We start from the raw sequence: 17,126 nt of genomic DNA, 5'->3' as shown, positions 1-17,126 counted from the left end.
ATCAGAACATCGCTCAATTTGGCAAGATAATCTTAAAACTTATAGAAAGGCCCTCCGTAATGCCAGAGGAGCCTATTACTCAGCACTAATAGAAGAAAATAAGAATAACCCTAGGTTCCTCTTCAGCACTGTAGCCAGGCTGACAGAGAGTCACAGCTCTATTGAGCCACATATCCCCATAAACTTAAGTAGCAATGACTTCATGAGCTTCTTCTATAATAAAATTATTACTATTAGAGAGAAAATTAATCACCAACTGCCATCAACAGTTACCAGTGGCTCTCCAAGTTCAGGGACTTCTGTCAATGTAAACTTAGATGTATATTTAGACTGTTTTTCTGCCATTGATCTTCATCAATTAACTTCAATCATTTCTTCATCAAAGCCATCAACCTGTCTGTTAGACCCGATCCCAACTAGGCTGCTTAAAGAAGTTGTTCCCTTAATTGGCACTTCTTTACTGGATATGATTAATCTTTCTTTATTATCAGGATATGTACCACAGTCCTTTAAAGTAGCTGTAATTAAACCCCTTCTTAAAAAGCCCACTCTTGACCCAGGGGTTTTAGCCAACTATAGACCGATTTCTAACCTCGCCTTCCTCTCTAAGATTCTGGAGAAAGTAGTCGCCAAACAGTTGTGTGACTTTCTACATAACAATAGTTTATTTGAGGATTTTCAGTCAGGATTTAGAGTTCATCATAGCACAGAGACAGCTCTGGTTAAAGTTAATAATGACCTTCTGACTGCTTCTGACAATGGACTTGTCTCTGTACTTGTATTATTAGATCTTAGTGCTGCATTTGACACCATTGACCATGATATTCTTTTACAGAGACTTGAGCATCAAATTGATATTAAAGGAACTGCCCTAAGCTGGTTTAAGTCATACTTATCAGATCGTTCTCAGTTTGTACATGTTAACGATGAATCCTCCATAAATACTACAGTTAGTCATGGAGTTCCACAAGGTTCTGTACTTGGACCAATACTATTTACTTTATATATGCTCCCTTTAGGCAACATTATTAGGAATCACTCCATTAACTTTCACTGTTATGCAGATGATACGCAGTTATATCTATCAATCAAACCCAATGAAATTAATCAATTATCTAAATTACAAACATGTCTTAAGGACATAAAATCCTGGATGACCTGCAATTTTCTGATGTTAAACTCAGAAAAAAATGAAATTCTTGTTCTTGGCCCCAAAAACCTTAGAGACTCACTGTCTACAGATATAGTTACTCTATATGGCATTACCTTGGCCTCTAGCACCACTGTCAGGAGTCTTGGAGTTATCTTTGATCAGGATTTGTCTTTTAACTCCCACATGAAGCAAACCTCTAGGACTGCGTTCTTTCTTTAAAATTAGACACATCCTATCACAGACAGATGCAGAAAAAACTTATCCATGCATTTGTTACTTGAAGGCTGGATTACTGCAACTCTTTATTATCAGGTTGCCCCAATAAGTCCAAAAAAAAAAAGAGATCACATCTCTCCTGTACTAGCTTCTCTGCATTGGCTCCCTGTAAAATGTAGAATAGAATTTAAAATCCTCCTCCTCACCTATGAAGCTCTTCATGGTCAGGCCCCTTCATATCTTAAAGAGCTCATAGTACCCTATTACCCCTCTAGAACACTACGTTCTCTGAATGCTGGGCTACTTGTGGTTCCTATAGTCTTTAAAAGTAGAACAGGAGCCAGAGCCTTCAGTTACCAAGCTCCTCTCCTGTGGAACCAGCTTCCAGTTGTGGTTCTGGAGGCAGACACCCTCACCACATTCAAGAGTAGGCTTGAGACATTCCTCTTTGATAAAGTTTATAGTTAGGGCTGGATCAGGTGAGTCCTGAACCATCCCTTAGTTATGCTGCTATAGGCCTAGACTATCGGGGGATTTTCCATGGTGCACTGAGCTCCTCTCTTCCTCTCTCTTTCTGCACTCATTCATGTCCCATTAATGCATGTTACTAACTTCACTTCTTCCCCGGAGTTCTTGTGCTTTCTCGTCTCGCAGGTTCTTATCGATCCTGGTGGAGCCTCCTGCCATGGTCCTGCTTGACTGCCATTGCCAATACTGTTGTTGCTGTGCACCTGTCTGTCTGTCTGTCTGTCTGTCTGTCTCTCTCTGCCTCTCATGAATTGGCGCTATACAAATAAAATTGAATTGAATTGAATTGAATTACAGATATCAAACCAAAAACATGTAAATTCCTCCTCCAGCTCTCAGAATATAGATTCAAACTGATTAAAATGTTCCTCTGACTCTGTCTGCTGGGACAGAGCGACGGATCATTTATCAATAATAAGTTTAATCTACCTTCCTTTAGCTCTGTCCCTCCAATAATCGATCAATATACATATTTCAATCAGCATTCAATTATCTGTGGATGACATTACAGAAATAAAGCCACAGTTCACAGCCTTTATCATCTATGATGTAAATGAATCATACATTTGACTGCTTTAATAAGGAGGTTATTATTGTTGTTGTTGTTGTTGTTGTTGCTGTTGTTGTTGTTGTTGTTATGTCTGACTGAGTTTGGTGTAGGATGATATTTTAGTGTTGAGCCTGCTGTTCACTGTGTGTCCACATGAGGGAGCTGCAGGATGTTTTAGAATAAACCACAGAGACAAACCAACATGGATCTCAGAAGTCAAACAGACATCAACAAACTTTATTTCTTTAAGCTTCTCAGACTGACAGTCAACCCACCGGATGTTTCCTGTTTAACATTTCAAAATAAAAGTGGTTATTAGTTTGTCTTATTACTACGAACTGAAGATTGAGACTTTGTTAAACTCAATGTTTAACAATAACAATCAAACTGCCTCTCACTGTCGAGCTTCTGCTTCATATCTGCCTGCTGTTTCTCAGAGGAAATACTGAGTGAAGATCAGATCTCTTTTTGGCTCCACCTACAGGGGGAAGACGAGGAAACCGCTGAAGGTGCTGAGCCGCCCGTGATCGAAGATGCTGTTCCCGGTCCAAAGGGTGACCGAGAGCTGGTCCCCCTGTTCCAGGGCCAGCGTCATGCCATTGGAGGCACTGCTATGCATTTGTTGGTTGTCTTTGACAGCGAACATGTTGACCCCGTTCTTCATCACCGCTATGTTCATCCCTGAGTTTGCGGCGCAGCCGGTAATCCGGGTGTAGTAGAGTCCCTTCACGGGGGCTGTGAAGATGCCTGCAGTCAAAGAACAGGGAGAAACAGCTCAGAAGCACAGTTCTACGTCCAGCTCACTGTGGCCTCCTGAACAGGTGAGTCGTACCTGTTAAGGGGTTGTATGCATTTCCGATGTTGGTCCTCACCCTCTTGAATATCAGCGTGGTGTTGGTGTCGAAAGGCCCCAAAGTAACCTCGCCTTCAGGCTCGACGAGGGACGCCGAGAACGCCACCTTAAATTTATCTGCAGGAAGACAGACAGATTTCATTAAAGGGAATTTACTGTGCTCTCTCTATATAAACTGTCTGAAACAAGCCTCATCCTCCCTTAAAGCCCACTGTCTTCTGATTGGCCAACTGAAGCCTGCTGAGGGGCCCAGTCTTTCACCGATTACTGTATGAAAGCAAAACTTTATAACTGTATTCGGTGATTTTGGTGAAACTGGATCAGTTTTCCTTCTGACGCTCTCCGGCTGCTCAGTTTCGACTGTAACTTCCTCTTACCCGCAGTTTGCACCGGTTGAAGACGGGCTAGAGAGGACTGAGTAGTGCAAGTAAAGAAGGTTTACAGAAAGAAAAAGGCTGATATTCAGTTGACACTGAACCCTGTCTGATCAAATATTGTACATTTGTGATACGGAGTCATACATATGGAGTCAGGGAGTCGGAACGTCACACAATGAAAAGATCTAACATTAACAACTCCTCACAAACCACTGCAAGGCCCCCACAGCGGCCTGTGGACCTCGAGGCATTGGCCCTTTTCCAGGCACATCTCCACTATAACAGGGCTACCCACTTGAAGGTGTGTCTTGGTAGAATGAGGAGGATTTGTGGGTTGCTGTTGGCTGTTCTTCCCTGGCTCAACAAGCTAAAGGGTGAATGAAGAGAGGGAGCAAGAACAAAGCAGTGAATCAGACAGAGTAAACGTTACTGTCTGATTGTTTAACACGTTGTTGGACCCATTGTTCATCTTGTCCTCCGTCTCTGCTCTGTAGCTCAGCCCTCAGACAGACACACAGACCTGAGATCAAAAGATCTCTGTTTGTTCTAATGTTTGGTCTGTTTAGGATCAAAGCGTCAGTTTTAGTCAGTACCACGACCTTCCTCTGGAGCCGCATGACAACAAAATATCTGCACACTGACAGGACAATTCCATTTTTGTTGTTTTAGGTCAACTTTGGACACCAGGTTGGAACAAACAAAGTCTCCAGTGGAGTCCAGCAGTCTTACCTCTGTCTTGAAGCTCTTTCTCCAACTTCTGCACTCTGACTGTCAGCTGCTCCAGGACTCCATCTTGTGCATCCCCAGTGGGAATCTGAGCACTGATCACACCACAGACCACCAACACAACCACAGACCAACCGGACATCATCTCAACTCAGCTGTACTGACAGCAGGAGAGGAAACACTCAGGTTATTTATGGGCGCTCGTGTCTGACCCCTGCACACAGAGTCTGTTGGACTTTAAACAGAAAGATAGAATTATTAACCAGTTCAATGATGATAAAAGGATATTGATCAAAACCAGAACTAAAGCTGTGGGCGGCACTCTCTACAGGGCAAGGTTGCTCTGAAACCTGTTCCAATAAAAGTTACCTGAAGATCAGCCATATCATTATGACCACCTGCTTGTACTGTGGCACCAACAGCAGCAGATCCTGTACGTTGAGAGGGGGGGCCTCCATGGATCGGACCGTGACAAAGTGTAGTGAAGAAGACCGTACTATATATTATTACTATAATGTCTGACAGATGTGGAATATTTGAGTCTGAATGGATTTTCTGGATGAAAGTATGAATGAGTCCATTTAAATATGAATATACTGAATATTTCTGAATAAGTATGAAGATATCGAATATAAAGATGGAAGCAATAATGTCGTCATTGAGCTGAATCTTTTGATGTTTGAATACTACATTGATAGTTGATCATGTAGAAGAACAGACGGTTTAAGCTTTCACACCATGTAATAAAAGTGTGAACAGAAGAACATGAGAGGTACAGATGGACTCTTCAGTAGAAACAGGAAGTGAAGGTCAGTGAGGATAGAGATTTAGTTTTTCAGCCGTTTCAGGAACTGTCGGCTTAAAAATAAACAATCAATCAGAGAGGAGTTGAGGAGATGATCCTCTGACAGGATTAACACGAGCCGCAGTCAGAAACATTACGCTGATGGACCCTGCAATGTTTCCACCTTCTCTCATTCATTCTCTCCTTTTATTGATTCATGTGACCGAGGGAACCGTACAGGGGTCTAAGCCTCTTGGTCACATCCTTACTTTTGCAGATTAAAGCCAGCAGCTCTCAGATTAACACCTGACTGATTACTGGACGATAGAAGTGCAGCTGAGGACACTGTCGGGACATTAAATCCTTTCATCTGATGCTGGTTGAGTTGTAGTTGAGAGAATAAGCAGTGAATGGGGTTGATTGAGGTAAGAGTTGTGTAACCCGCCTCAGCTCTACCTGTTAATGGTTAAGACTGGGGGATACAGGTATGTTTATTTATTAGTGCATTAATTACCTTGTGGACCAGAAAATCAGAAGTCTAGATCGCTACAGGAGAAAGGGGTATTAGCAATATTGCATTGAGTGAGAGTAAAGGATTCACACAACCAACAGGTAAGTTTTAAGTATGTTACATTGTGTTGAGTAAAGAAATAAAATTGAGAATAAGAAAAAACAAATTTAAATTGTCCACATAACATGAGATATCAACACAGTTCTCAATAAACTCAATCACTGAATAATCACAGTCTCTGTTTGGGCGGCTCGCCACTACCACTGAGGTTCCCCTCTACCTCTAAAGAATGGGGGAAATCCCAGCGGAAGAAGAAGAAGTCATCTTCATGCAGATCTCAACCCAGGAATCCAACCAAAGAAAATAAGACCCGGCCTATAAAGGCCAAAAGAGGGTTATTTAAATATTCATATAAAGAAAATATCCTTTTAAATGTAAATAAATGCATATGAACACATATTTATACATATATATTGTAACATTGTTCCCTGATAATAATTTTAACTACTCTTTACTGTGCATTAAATGAACTGAACACATTTCTCATTATTAACATGAGACAAAATGCTTAACATTTCTTTCTCCCCGCCACTCACTCTCAGAGAAACAGAGTGGGGGTAAACAAAACACCGTAATATAAAACACAGAAACATATTTCTGACACAACATACATGAAATTAATGCCTCGTTAATTCCTATTAACATTAGCAATTGCACCTTCCAACTCCATTTATCAGTCTAACTTCAGTAAAGTTTACTCACCAGAGGCTCAAGCATCACATATACACACACTCCGGGTACAAGGCAGAACACAGCTCTCATCAGTCCAGGTTTCACTTTTTGAAGAGACAGGGACACGGGAGTTCAGTAACGTATAACCTCAAAACAGAATTTAGCGGAGTAAATGTGGCTAATAGCACGGGCTAGCGCCATGCTGCTAATAAACACAACTCACGTTCTCCTTCGTCTGTCACAAAACACACGGTCCGCTAATCAAGAAGAAAAGCTTCGCTCTCTGCACCGACGATAAAATTAACGTTGGGAAGACGTTGGAATATTTGGCTCTCTTACACAAAACAGTGATATCTGCAGCAACAGGTTAGCATGACGCCACCTTGACGTTGGTCCGGCAGAGAGAGAGAAAAACACGACAGCACGCACACCTTGACGGCGTCTCCTTGGTAACGCTACGTTACATCACGTGAACTCCCAATGTCACCCGAATCTTTCACACTTTCAGAAAGGCACATTCACCACACTTTAAATAAACAAAATATTATTTGTAAACAGACATGAATAACCCGTTTATATTAATTTCTTATAATCTATTAATTTATTTATTGACATATTTAAGATTTTAATCCTAAATCCTATTTATTCACTTCGTGTAAGATTATTTTAAATCAAACTCTATGTATTTATCTGTCACATAGAAAATATGAATTTATTAATTTTTTGATCTAATCAACTAACTGATAGACTGGACTTCTAATAAGGGCCTAGTAACCTGGGTTACACCCTCCCCTTCTAAAGGTGTGTATGTCCCATTACACCCACATGACTATGAGTTGGCCTTGGGGTTACTTGGGGGATATCTGCATAGCCATGATTCTGGAGTGCGTCAGCAAAGGCAAGGTTGAGGCCTTGGAAGAGTGATTGGACTATAGACAGCAAGGGATTTCCCAGTTGACCATACTGTAGTCTTTCAGGTTGTTCTCTATGCCTCTGAGAACGTCTGGGAACATTGTCACCATCACTCCCTCCCATGATGACTGGAGAGGTTCTTCTTCCAGATGTCCCAGCTACTATTGCCTCATTGGTCCTGTCGACTGACACATCCTCACAAGGTTTATTGACAAAGCATCCTTCATCCTTGCTGGTATCACTGAATGACAGGTCTGAGAAAACAGGAAGACTTTCGTCCAGAATGTTTGGTTCTGAGGGAGACTCCCACATGCTCAGCTGGATGGGTAAGGTCTCATCCTCTTGTCTTGAACTGTCAGAGGGGGTGTCCTGAGAGTTTCCAAACAGAGCTCTTCTCACTTTGGGGGAATCAGCTTCTCTGTGCCTTGAGGTGACCTCAGCCTCCTGATCAACAACTGCTGAGGTTCCTTTACATTCAGAACAGTTTGGTCGGTCAGAACTTGGCTCATTTGAGGTATCATCCCCGGAAACTGGAGGTTTCTCTGATTGGGATGGAATGATCCCCACAGGTATCTGCTGTATTGTCTCTCTTTCAGGTCCATGTCTTTTTTCTCTGTTCTGTTCCTCAATGATTGATGTCTCTGTCTTTCCTTCCAAATTGACAGGAGCAGGAAGCCAACCAACTGAAGACAGGGTTGGTTGCTTTGTCTCTCCAGCATTTCTCTCCCTATCAGGTACTGTCTCTGGCAGGGTCGGAACCCGTGTCTCAATAAGGTCAGTGTTCAGTGCCTCTCCAGGTAAGTAGCAATAGTAGTCACTGTCTTCTGACTCTGAATCACCATCTGCCACTTCAGATCCGGCTGTGACTTCCATTCTCGACTGTCTCCTTGTTCTGGGTTTGCTGATAGTCTGCTTTGGAGATTGTTCGGACACAGCCACAGGTAAGAATCCACACGGCAGCAAGAGGTCACGGTGTAAAGTGCGAAGTGGTCCATCTTTCCCTTCTGATTTAACAGTGTACACAGGTAGGTCACCAGCACGTTTAACCACTATGTGAACGTCTGGTTCCCATTTATCGGCCAACTTGTGTTTCCCCCTTATTCGAACATTCCTCACAAGGACACGATCTCCTGTTTCAAGAGTGGACTCAACAACTCTCCTGTCAAACCGCTGTTTGTTACGCTCAGCTGTCTTTGAGGCATTCTCTGTGGCGACTCGGTAGCTTTCCTCTAGGCGGCCCTTTAAGTCATGCACATATTGGGAATGTGACTTGGGTTCACGGCTGGAAGGTAGACCAAACGCCAAATCAACTGGAAGCCGGGGTTGTCTGCCGAACATTAGTTCGTAGGGACTGAATCCGGTCACGTCATTCCGTGTGCAGTTATAAGCATGCACCAGAGGCTTGACAAACTCCCTCCAATGAGACTTGTCCTTATTTTCCAGAGTGCCCAACATCTGGAGTAGGGTCCTATTGAATCTCTCCACTGGATTCCCCCTGGGGTGGTAAGGGGTAGTCCTGACTTTTTGAATGCCAGCGATGGAGCACAGTTCTTTTATGGTGCGAGATTCAAAATCTGGACCCTGGTCACTCAGAAGCTTTTCCGGAAACCCATAATGCACCAGAAAGTTTTCCCATAAACACTTAGCCACAGTCTGCGCCTTTTGGTTTCGAGTTGGAATGGCGACTGCGTACTTAGTGAAATGGTCTGTCAGTACCAATATGTCTTTTGTGTTGCTCCGATCAGGCTCCACTGATAGAAAGTCCATGCAGACCAGCTCCAAGGGCCTGCTGGCCTTGATGTTACACAAGGGAGCTGCTCTCTCGTTTGGAGTCTTTCGGCGCACACAACGTTCACACGTCTTGATCTTTTGCTCTACATAAGTTGACATTCTAGGCCAGTAGAATCGTGACCTCACAAGGTCGAGGGTCCGCTCCATGCCTAGATGACCTAGATCATCATGTAAGCCTTTCAGTGCTGTGGCTATAAGTTCAGCTGGTAGAACAAGCTGATGTGTGACTCGTCCATTTTCTTGCCGTGCCCTGTATAACACTCCATCTCTCAGCTCTAGGCGCTTCCACTCTCGGAGCCACAAAACAAGCTCTGGAAACTCTTGTCTCAGGGTGGGTGAGGGCATGTCTCCAGACTCCTTGTGCTCGATGACCACTCTGAGATCAGGATCGGCTCGTTGCTTTGTATGTTGTATGTTGACAGAGCGGACAGCCACCTGTAACTTGTGGCATCCAACTTTGCGGAGGTCAGGATGTAGGTTAAGGGATTACTGTCAGTGACAACAGTGAAGTCAGTACCGTACAAGTAATCACTAAACTTAGCAGTGACAGCCCACTTTAAAGCGAGAAATTCCAGTTTATGGGCAGGGTATTTCGCCTCACTCTTCGTCAATCCTCTGCTTGCGAAAGCAATAGCCCTCATCCGTCCGTCTTGTTCTTGATACAAGGCTGCACCAAGCCCTGTCGTACTTGCGTCAGTATGAAGGACGTATGGGAGTTTGGGGTCTGCAAATCCTAAGACAGGTGCGGTGGTGAGCTTGTCAATGACCTCCTCGAACGCTCTTTGACAATCTGAAGTCCACCTCTTCCCAAAGGATTCCTTCGGATGGAAGTACAGGTGAGTTTTTTCTCTTCCTTGACTGTTTTTCCTGAGAGGTGGGTACCCTGCTGTGAGGTCGTTTAGAGGTTTGGTGATCTTTGAATAGTCTTTCACAAACCGTCTATAGTACCCAGAAAAGCCCAGGAAGGAGCGCAGCTGCTTGAGATTCTCGGGTACTGGCCAGGTCTTTAAGGCTTCAATCTTCTGTGGGTCTGTCTCAACTCCATGCTGGGAGACAATATGACCAAGATACTTAACGGAGGTTTGGAAAAATTTACATTTTTCTGGTGATAGTTTTAACCCATACTCTTTAATACGGTTAAGGACCTGTAGTAATCTTGATTCATGTTGTTCCAGGGTGTCTGAAAAGATTATGAGATCGTCGATGAAGACCAGGGCCTCTTTGCGGTTGAGATCTCCCACACATCTCTCCATCAGTCGCTGGAACGTACTTGGCGCGTTAGTAACCCCCTGTGGCATTCTATTAAATTCCCAGAAGCCCAGGGGGCACACAAACGCAGTCTTCTGTTTATCAGCCTCTTCCATTTCGACTTGGTAATAGCCCGATTTTAAATCAAGGACTGAGAACCATTTTGAGCCAGTCAAGAGGGAGAACACTTCCTCCAAGTTTGGCAGGGCATAAGCATCTCTTATGGTTTGTGAGTTGAGTTTCCTGAAGTCGATGCACAGCCTCACAGAACCATTTTTCTTCCGCACGACAACAATGGGAGATGCAAAGGGGGACTCAGACTCACGTATGACGCCAGAATCTAGCAGCTCTTGAAGATGTTTCTTAACTGCATCTACATCGTGTGGATGGATGGGTCTGGGTCGGTGCTTGAAAGGAGTGTTGTCACTCAGCTTGATGTGATGTTTTACTTTGTTGGTATGACCAAAGTCCATGTCATGCTGAGAAAAGACTTCAGGCATGTTATTGAGCAGCCTTGTGATTTGCTCTTTCCACTCTGGTGATAAAGGGGAATCCCCAAAATCAAACTCCATCCCTTTGGTTTCAGGAGCGGTCAAATCAGTGGAGGGCTCCTTTCCCATCACCTGTTGAACGGCGTGAATCTCAGCCAACACTGTCCTCGGAGGGATGGTAATGTCATGTTGAGTCTCATTCCTCAGCAGAATTGACATTGAGCAAGGGCGCTTGACAGGTAAGGTGCACAGGGAGCTAGCAACCAGCAATCCGCCAGGAAGGGAAGACACAGATGCGGCCTCTACAACTGCCCACTTATCCTGGTGAGCACCACTCATGTGGACATGCCCTTCCACAACGACTGTGCTGCCCGCTGGCACCACTTCGGGGTTGTTGCTTCGCGCCTTGATCAGCCCAAGAGCTCCAGTACTTGCCTGCTTTTCCCGTACTTCCAGGATTTTCAAAACTACTCTGTAGCCAGGAAGGAATGACTGAGGACGACAATCATACTTTTCAACATAGCTGGAGTAGAGGACGTCTAGTGAATTGGTGCCGATGAGGATTTGAGGCACACTGTTCACATCAGGGACAACCAACACTAACGTAGGGACTTCAGTCTCTTTTCCCAAAAACTCCTCTGGAAACAACAGGTTGAGTTCTACGTACCCAAGGTAAGGCACAGCCTCTCCGTTGGCTCCCTCTACTTGCAGCTCTACATCCAAAAGATCGTCCAAGGATTTCAAAGGATGATGGGACAGGTGAGTCTGGAAAAATGACAGTGGGATAGTGGTCACCTGAGATCCCGTGTCTAGTAGACAGTTAACTTTGTGGCCTTCAATAGTGACTTGAGCAGTGCATTTTGTTCCGACCAGCTTGGGCGGCAGTATGGTGGAGGTGGTGTTAGCTTTACCACACTTGCTGGCCACTTGCTTTGGATTTCTAGGGCGTTTAGTTGGTCTTTTAGTCCCTGTTTGCCCTGCAACAGGGGCTTCTAGTAGTTTAACTGCTGGATGCCAGGACTGCCACTTTGCTGATCCCATTGCCGTTGTTTCTCTCTGAGCAGCTGTCTCTTTTCCTCGACGAGAAGGGGATTAGGTTCACTCTCACAGTTGACTGCCAGGTGAGCGTCTCCACCGCAGCGGAAGCAGTACCATGGACGGGGCCTACTGTGTGCTGGGGGCCCTGAACTGGACTGTCCACTCACTCTCTTGTTGGGTGACTGGTGTCGAGCTGTCATGGAGAAGTCTCTTGAGAATGCAGGCGATGGTATCTGATGACTCTGAGCTTGGGGTGGGCTCATCTGTGCTTGAAGAAAGGCAAGCTGACGTTTCGATGCCTTAACCTCTGTTGCTTCTAGGTGGTCGCTTTTAGTATCATGAGTTGCTTTCCTCATATCAACTACCTGTGCTTGAATCTCAGCAATCTGTCTTTTCAATGAGTCAATTTCAGTTGTGTCAGGACTGCTGATCTTGGCTTTACGTGGAGTTGCTGTCTGCATGACAGCAACCTGGGCGTGTATCTCGTTAAGCTGTTTCTTGAAGATGTCAGCATCAATTACTTCTTTCTCAGGTGTGGCACAACTGCATGCGGCTAACTGTTGTGCTGCAGCTCTGAACTTTGGGGCAGCAGGACTTGGCTTGAGTAGTCCAAGGTGTTTTTTCATACGGTTACGTTTGCTTGCCTGTCTGTCTTCCTCTGTTCTGATCAGAAGCACCAGTTCAGCAAACGAGGGCGGTGTATTTGCTCTCCGCTCCAGTTGGAGATCAGCGATCAATCCATCATTCCAGCAGCCTCGACAGAACTGCTTCAGGAGGTAACGATTTCGTTCACTCTCTGCGATACCACCTCGCCTGACCACAGCACTCAGAGCAACTTGCAAGCGGTTCAGATAGTCAGAAGGCTTCTCGTCATTGTTCTGCAGTGTCCCCATAAACTTGGCCAATAGCTCATCTCCATCCTCCACAGAGCCATAGACTGAGTCCAGTAGCTGAAGATACACTGATGGCAAAGCCTGAGGGCTGACATGCTTGATAACATCAGTAGCTGGAGGCAATAAGCTGTCCAAGATCTTGCGTGTTCTGTGCAGGTCAGACATGGAGGGATCTGCCAAGAATAAGTCAACATTTGCTCTCCAGGTATCAAAGTCAAGTTCACTGTTTGGACGAGGAACCTTCCCAGAGAAGGGTCTGAGGCGGAATGAAGAGTGCATGGGAGACATAGCTTCATTAGTTCTCATGACATGTTCAACAACAACCCGTTGTACAGCAGGAGGATTAACATCATTCATGGTGAGTACCGAAGGTGTCACTGTAGCACTGTCATTACCACTGGCTTTGATGGACAGGGACGCTGGGTGTTGAGTGCCCAAGTTAGCAGCCATGCTAGGCGATGGAGCGGCTGTCAACACGGCAGGCTGCGACTGACCATTTACACTGGTAGGTAAGGATGTTACCTGTGGACTCCGAGTAGCGGCCTCAAGCCTTTGCACAGCTGGTGTTGATGCTGCTTGGACATCGCCTCTCAATCCACACGGACTACGCCTGGGTGAAGGAGATGGTGGGAATACAGCTGGTAAGTTCCTGACTATCTCAGGGGAGACAGATCCAAGCAGAAGAGAGGGCTGTTGCATGACCTGGGGTGGTGCTTTAATATTCTCACTCTCCCAACCAGTTGCATCAGAAGTGTTTAATATAGAGTCTTTGACTGGTGCAGTGTCAGCGGGGAGGTTCGCACTTTTCCCTGCACTTATCTTCATCAGTTCCTCTTGGAGTACACTTTCCAATGACTTGCCACTTTTATCAGCAATGGCCTGCAGTTCTTCAAGATACCCCTTGGTGGCGCTACTGCTAGCAGTGCTAGTGTAAACACTATCCAGGGAGAGCACCTTAAAGGTAACATTTGCATTAGCTGAGCTCTGATACTCTTTTGGCAATATAGGTCTAAATGTATGCATTGCGGAGCTACTTGCAAATTCCACAATGGAGCAGAGATGATACTCCGATTTTGGATCATCAATAACTAGCACTCTGTTGATAGAGCCATAGCGTTTTAGGTGTCCCTCAAGCTCCTCATCTAATTCAGTTTGAGTTAACCCATTAACAATAACTGAATTACGAACATTTATCTTTTCACCTTCCACTATATCCATTATACTATATTGCTTCTTACCCTTCTACTCTTGTCACTCAATAATACTCCACTTTCTCCTGGCTGGCTCTAACTGTTAATGGTTAAGACTGGGGGATACAGGTATGTTTATTTATTAGTGCATTAATTACCTTGTGGACCAGAAAATCAGAAGTCTAGATCGCTACAGGAGAAAGGGGTATTAGCAATATTGCATTGAGTGAGAGTAAAGGATTCACACAACCAACAGGTAAGTTTTAAGTATGTTACATTGTGTTGAGTAAAGAAATAAAATTGAGAATAAGAAAAAACAAATTTAAATTGTCCACATAACATGAGATATCAACACAGTTCTCAATAAACTCAATCACTGAATAATCACAGTCTCTGTTTGGGCGGCTCGCCACTACCACTGAGGTTCCCCTCTACCTCTAAAGAATGGGGGAAATCCCAGCGGAAGAAGAAGTCATCTTCATGCAGATCTCAACCCAGGAATCCAACCAAAGAAAATAAGACCCGGCCTATAAAGGCCAAAAGAGGGTTATTTAAATATTCATATAAAGAAAATATCCTTTTAAATGTAAATAAATGCATATGAACACATATTTATACATATATATTGTAACATTGTTCCCTGATAATAATTTTAACTACTCTTTACTGTGCATTAAATGAACTGAACACATTTCTCATTATTAACATGAGACAAAATGCTTAACATTTCTTTCTCCCCGCCACTCACTCTCAGAGAAACAGAGTGGGGGTAAACAAAACACCGTAATATAAAACACAGAAACATATTTCTGACACAACATACATGAAATTAATGCCTCGTTAATTCCTATTAACATTAGCAATTGCACCTTCCAACTCCGTTTATCAGTCTAACTTCAGTAAAGTTTACTCACCAGAGGCTCAAGCATCACATATACACACACTCCGGGTACAAGGCAGAACACAGCTCTCATCAGTCCAGGTTTCACTTTTTGAAGAGACAGGGACACGGGAGTTCAGTAACGTATAACCTCAAAACAGAATTTAGCGGAGTAAATGTGGCTAATAGCACGGGCTAGCGCCATGCTGCTAATAAACACAACTCACGTTCTCCTTCGTCTGTCACAAAACACACGGTCCGCTAATCAAGAAGAAAAGCTTCGCTCTCTGCACCGACGATAAAATTAACGTTGGGAAGACGTTGGAATATTTGGCTCTCTTACACAAAACAGTGATATCTGCAGCAACAGGTTAGCATGACGCCACCTTGACGTTGGTCCGGCAGAGAGAGAGAAAAACACGACAGCACGCACACCTTGACGGCGTCTCCTTGGTAACGCTACGTTACATCACGTGAACTCCCAATGTCACCCGAATCTTTCACACTTTCAGAAAGGCACATTCACCACACTTTAAATAAACAAAATATTATTTGTAAACAGACATGAATAACCCGTTTATATTAATTTCTTATAATCTATTAATTTATTTATTGACATATTTAAGATTTTAATCCTAAATCCTATTTATTCACTTCGTGTAAGATTATTTTAAATCAAACTCTATGTATTTATCTGTCACATAGAAAATATGAATTTATTAATTTTTTGATCTAATCAACTAACTGATAGACTGGACTTCTAATAAGGGCCTAGTAACCTGGGTTACACCCTCCCCTTCTAAAGGTGTGTATGTCCCATTACACCCACATGACTATGAGTTGGCCTTGGGGTTACTTGGGGGATATCTGCATAGCCATGATTCTGGAGTGCGTCAGCAAAGGCAAGGTTGAGGCCTTGGAAGAGTGATTGGACTATAGACAGCAAGGGATTTCCCAGTTGACCATACTGTAGTCTTTCAGGTTGTTCTCTATGCCTCTGAGAACGTCTGGGAACATTGTCACCATCACTCCCTCCCATGATGACTGGAGAGGTTCTTCTTCCAGATGTCCCAGCTACTATTGCCTCATTGGTCCTGTCGACTGACACATCCTCACAAGGTTTATTGACAAAGCATCCTTCGTCCTTGCTGGTATCACTGAATGACAGGTCTGAGAAAACAGGAAGACTTTCGTCCAGAATGTTTTGGGAGACTCCCACATGCTCAGCTGGATGGGTAAGGTCTCATCCTCTTGTCTTGAACTGTCAGAGGGGGTGTCCTGAGAGTTTCCAAACAGAGCTCTTCTCACTTTGGGGGAATCAGCTTCTCTGTGCCTTGAGGTGACCTCAGCCTCCTGATCAACAACTGCTGAGGTTCCTTTACATTCAGAACAGTTTGGTCGGTCAGAACTTGGCTCATTTGAGGTATCATCCCCGGAAACTGGAGGTTTCTCTGATTGGGATGGAATGATCCCCACAGGTATCTGCTGTATTGTCTCTCTTTCAGGTCCATGTCTTTTTTCTCTGTTCTGTTCCTCAATGATTGATGTCTCTGTCTTTCCTTCCAAATTGACAGGAGCAGGAAGCCAACCAACTGAAGACAGGGTTGGTTGCTTTGTCTCTCCAGCATTTCTCTCCCTATCAGGTACTGTCTCTGGCAGGGTCAGAACCCGTGTCTCAATAAGGTCAGTGTTCAGTGCCTCTCCAGGTAAGTAGCAATAGTAGTCACTGTCTTCTGACTCTGAATCACCATCTGCCACTTCAGATCCGGCTGTGACTTCCATTCTCGACTGTCTCCTTGTTCTGGGTTTGCTGATAGTCTGCTTTGGAGATTGTTCGGACACAGCCACAGGTAAGAATCCACACGGCAGCAAGAGGTCACGGTGTAAAGTGCGAAGTGGTCCATCTTTCCCTTCTGATTTAACAGTGTACACAGGTAGGTCACCAGCACGTTTAACCACTATGTGAACGTCTGGTTCCCATTTATCGGCCAACTTGTGTTTCCCCCTTATTCGAACATTCCTCACAAGGACACGATCTCCTGTTTCAAGAGTGGACTCAACAACTCTCCTGTCAAACCGCTGTTTGTTACGCTCAGCTGTCTTTGAGGCATTCTCTGTGGCGACTCGGTAGCTTTCCTCTAGGCGGCCCTTTAAGTCATGCACATATTGGGAATGTGACTTGGGTTCACGGCTGGAAGGTAGACCAAACGCCAAATCAACTGGAAGCCGGGGTTGTCTGCCGAACATTAGTTC

At 44.3% G+C, this 17,126-nt stretch overlaps 2 protein-coding genes across 5 annotated transcripts; both read right to left on the bottom strand.

Moving 5' to 3' along the window:
* Window positions 1–2,650: 2,650 nt before the first annotated feature.
* Window positions 2,651–4,585, bottom strand: LOC127368403 (cerebellin-2). The gene is made up of 3 exons (XM_051409235.1): window positions 4,407–4,585; window positions 3,280–3,417; window positions 2,651–3,194 (listed from the first exon to the last, which is right to left on the bottom strand). Exons 1-3 carry the CDS (start codon window positions 4,546–4,548, stop codon window positions 2,926–2,928), a joined length of 549 nt encoding a protein of 182 aa, XP_051265195.1. The 5' UTR covers window positions 4,549–4,585; the 3' UTR covers window positions 2,651–2,925.
* On the bottom strand, window positions 4,520–10,330 carry LOC127368350 (uncharacterized). Of its 4 annotated transcripts, XM_051409082.1 has the most exons (3): window positions 6,461–10,330; window positions 5,979–6,073; window positions 4,520–4,638 (listed from the first exon to the last, which is right to left on the bottom strand). In XM_051409082.1, exon 1 carries the CDS (start codon window positions 9,476–9,478, stop codon window positions 7,226–7,228), a length of 2,253 nt encoding a protein of 750 aa, XP_051265042.1. In that variant the 5' UTR covers window positions 9,479–10,330; the 3' UTR covers window positions 4,520–4,638; window positions 5,979–6,073; window positions 6,461–7,225. The 4 variants fall into 4 exon arrangements, with proteins under 4 accessions (XP_051265042.1, XP_051265041.1, XP_051265043.1 ...); XM_051409081.1 differs by having other exon boundaries at window positions 5,979–10,330; XM_051409083.1 differs by lacking the exon at window positions 5,979–6,073.
* Window positions 10,331–17,126: the final 6,796 nt, after the last annotated feature.

Source organism: Dicentrarchus labrax, unplaced genomic scaffold, assembly GCF_905237075.1.
Source record: "Dicentrarchus labrax unplaced genomic scaffold, dlabrax2021, whole genome shotgun sequence".
NCBI lineage: Eukaryota > Metazoa > Chordata > Actinopteri > Moronidae > Dicentrarchus > Dicentrarchus labrax.
Note: the sequence above shows the minus strand (reverse complement) of the source record. Positions and strands in the feature narration are given on the sequence as shown.

What these genes read in the sequence shown, in the direction of transcription:
- LOC127368350 (XM_051409081.1), bottom strand. Translation starts at nt 9,478, where the DNA reads ATGCCCTCACCCACCCTGAGACAAGAGTTTCCAGAGCTTGTTTTGTGG.
- LOC127368403 (XM_051409235.1), bottom strand. Translation starts at nt 4,548, where the DNA reads ATGATGTCCGGTTGGTCTGTGGTTGTGTTGGTGGTCTGTGGTGTGATC. An exon ending in GAAAGAGCTTCAAGACAGAG is followed by an intron (nt 3,418 to 4,406) that starts GTAAGACTGCTG and finishes GTCTTCCTGCAG; the next exon opens with ATAAATTTAAGGTGGCGTTC. An exon ending in TGCATACAACCCCTTAACAG is followed by an intron (nt 3,195 to 3,279) that starts GTACGACTCACC and finishes CTTTGACTGCAG; the next exon opens with GCATCTTCACAGCCCCCGTG.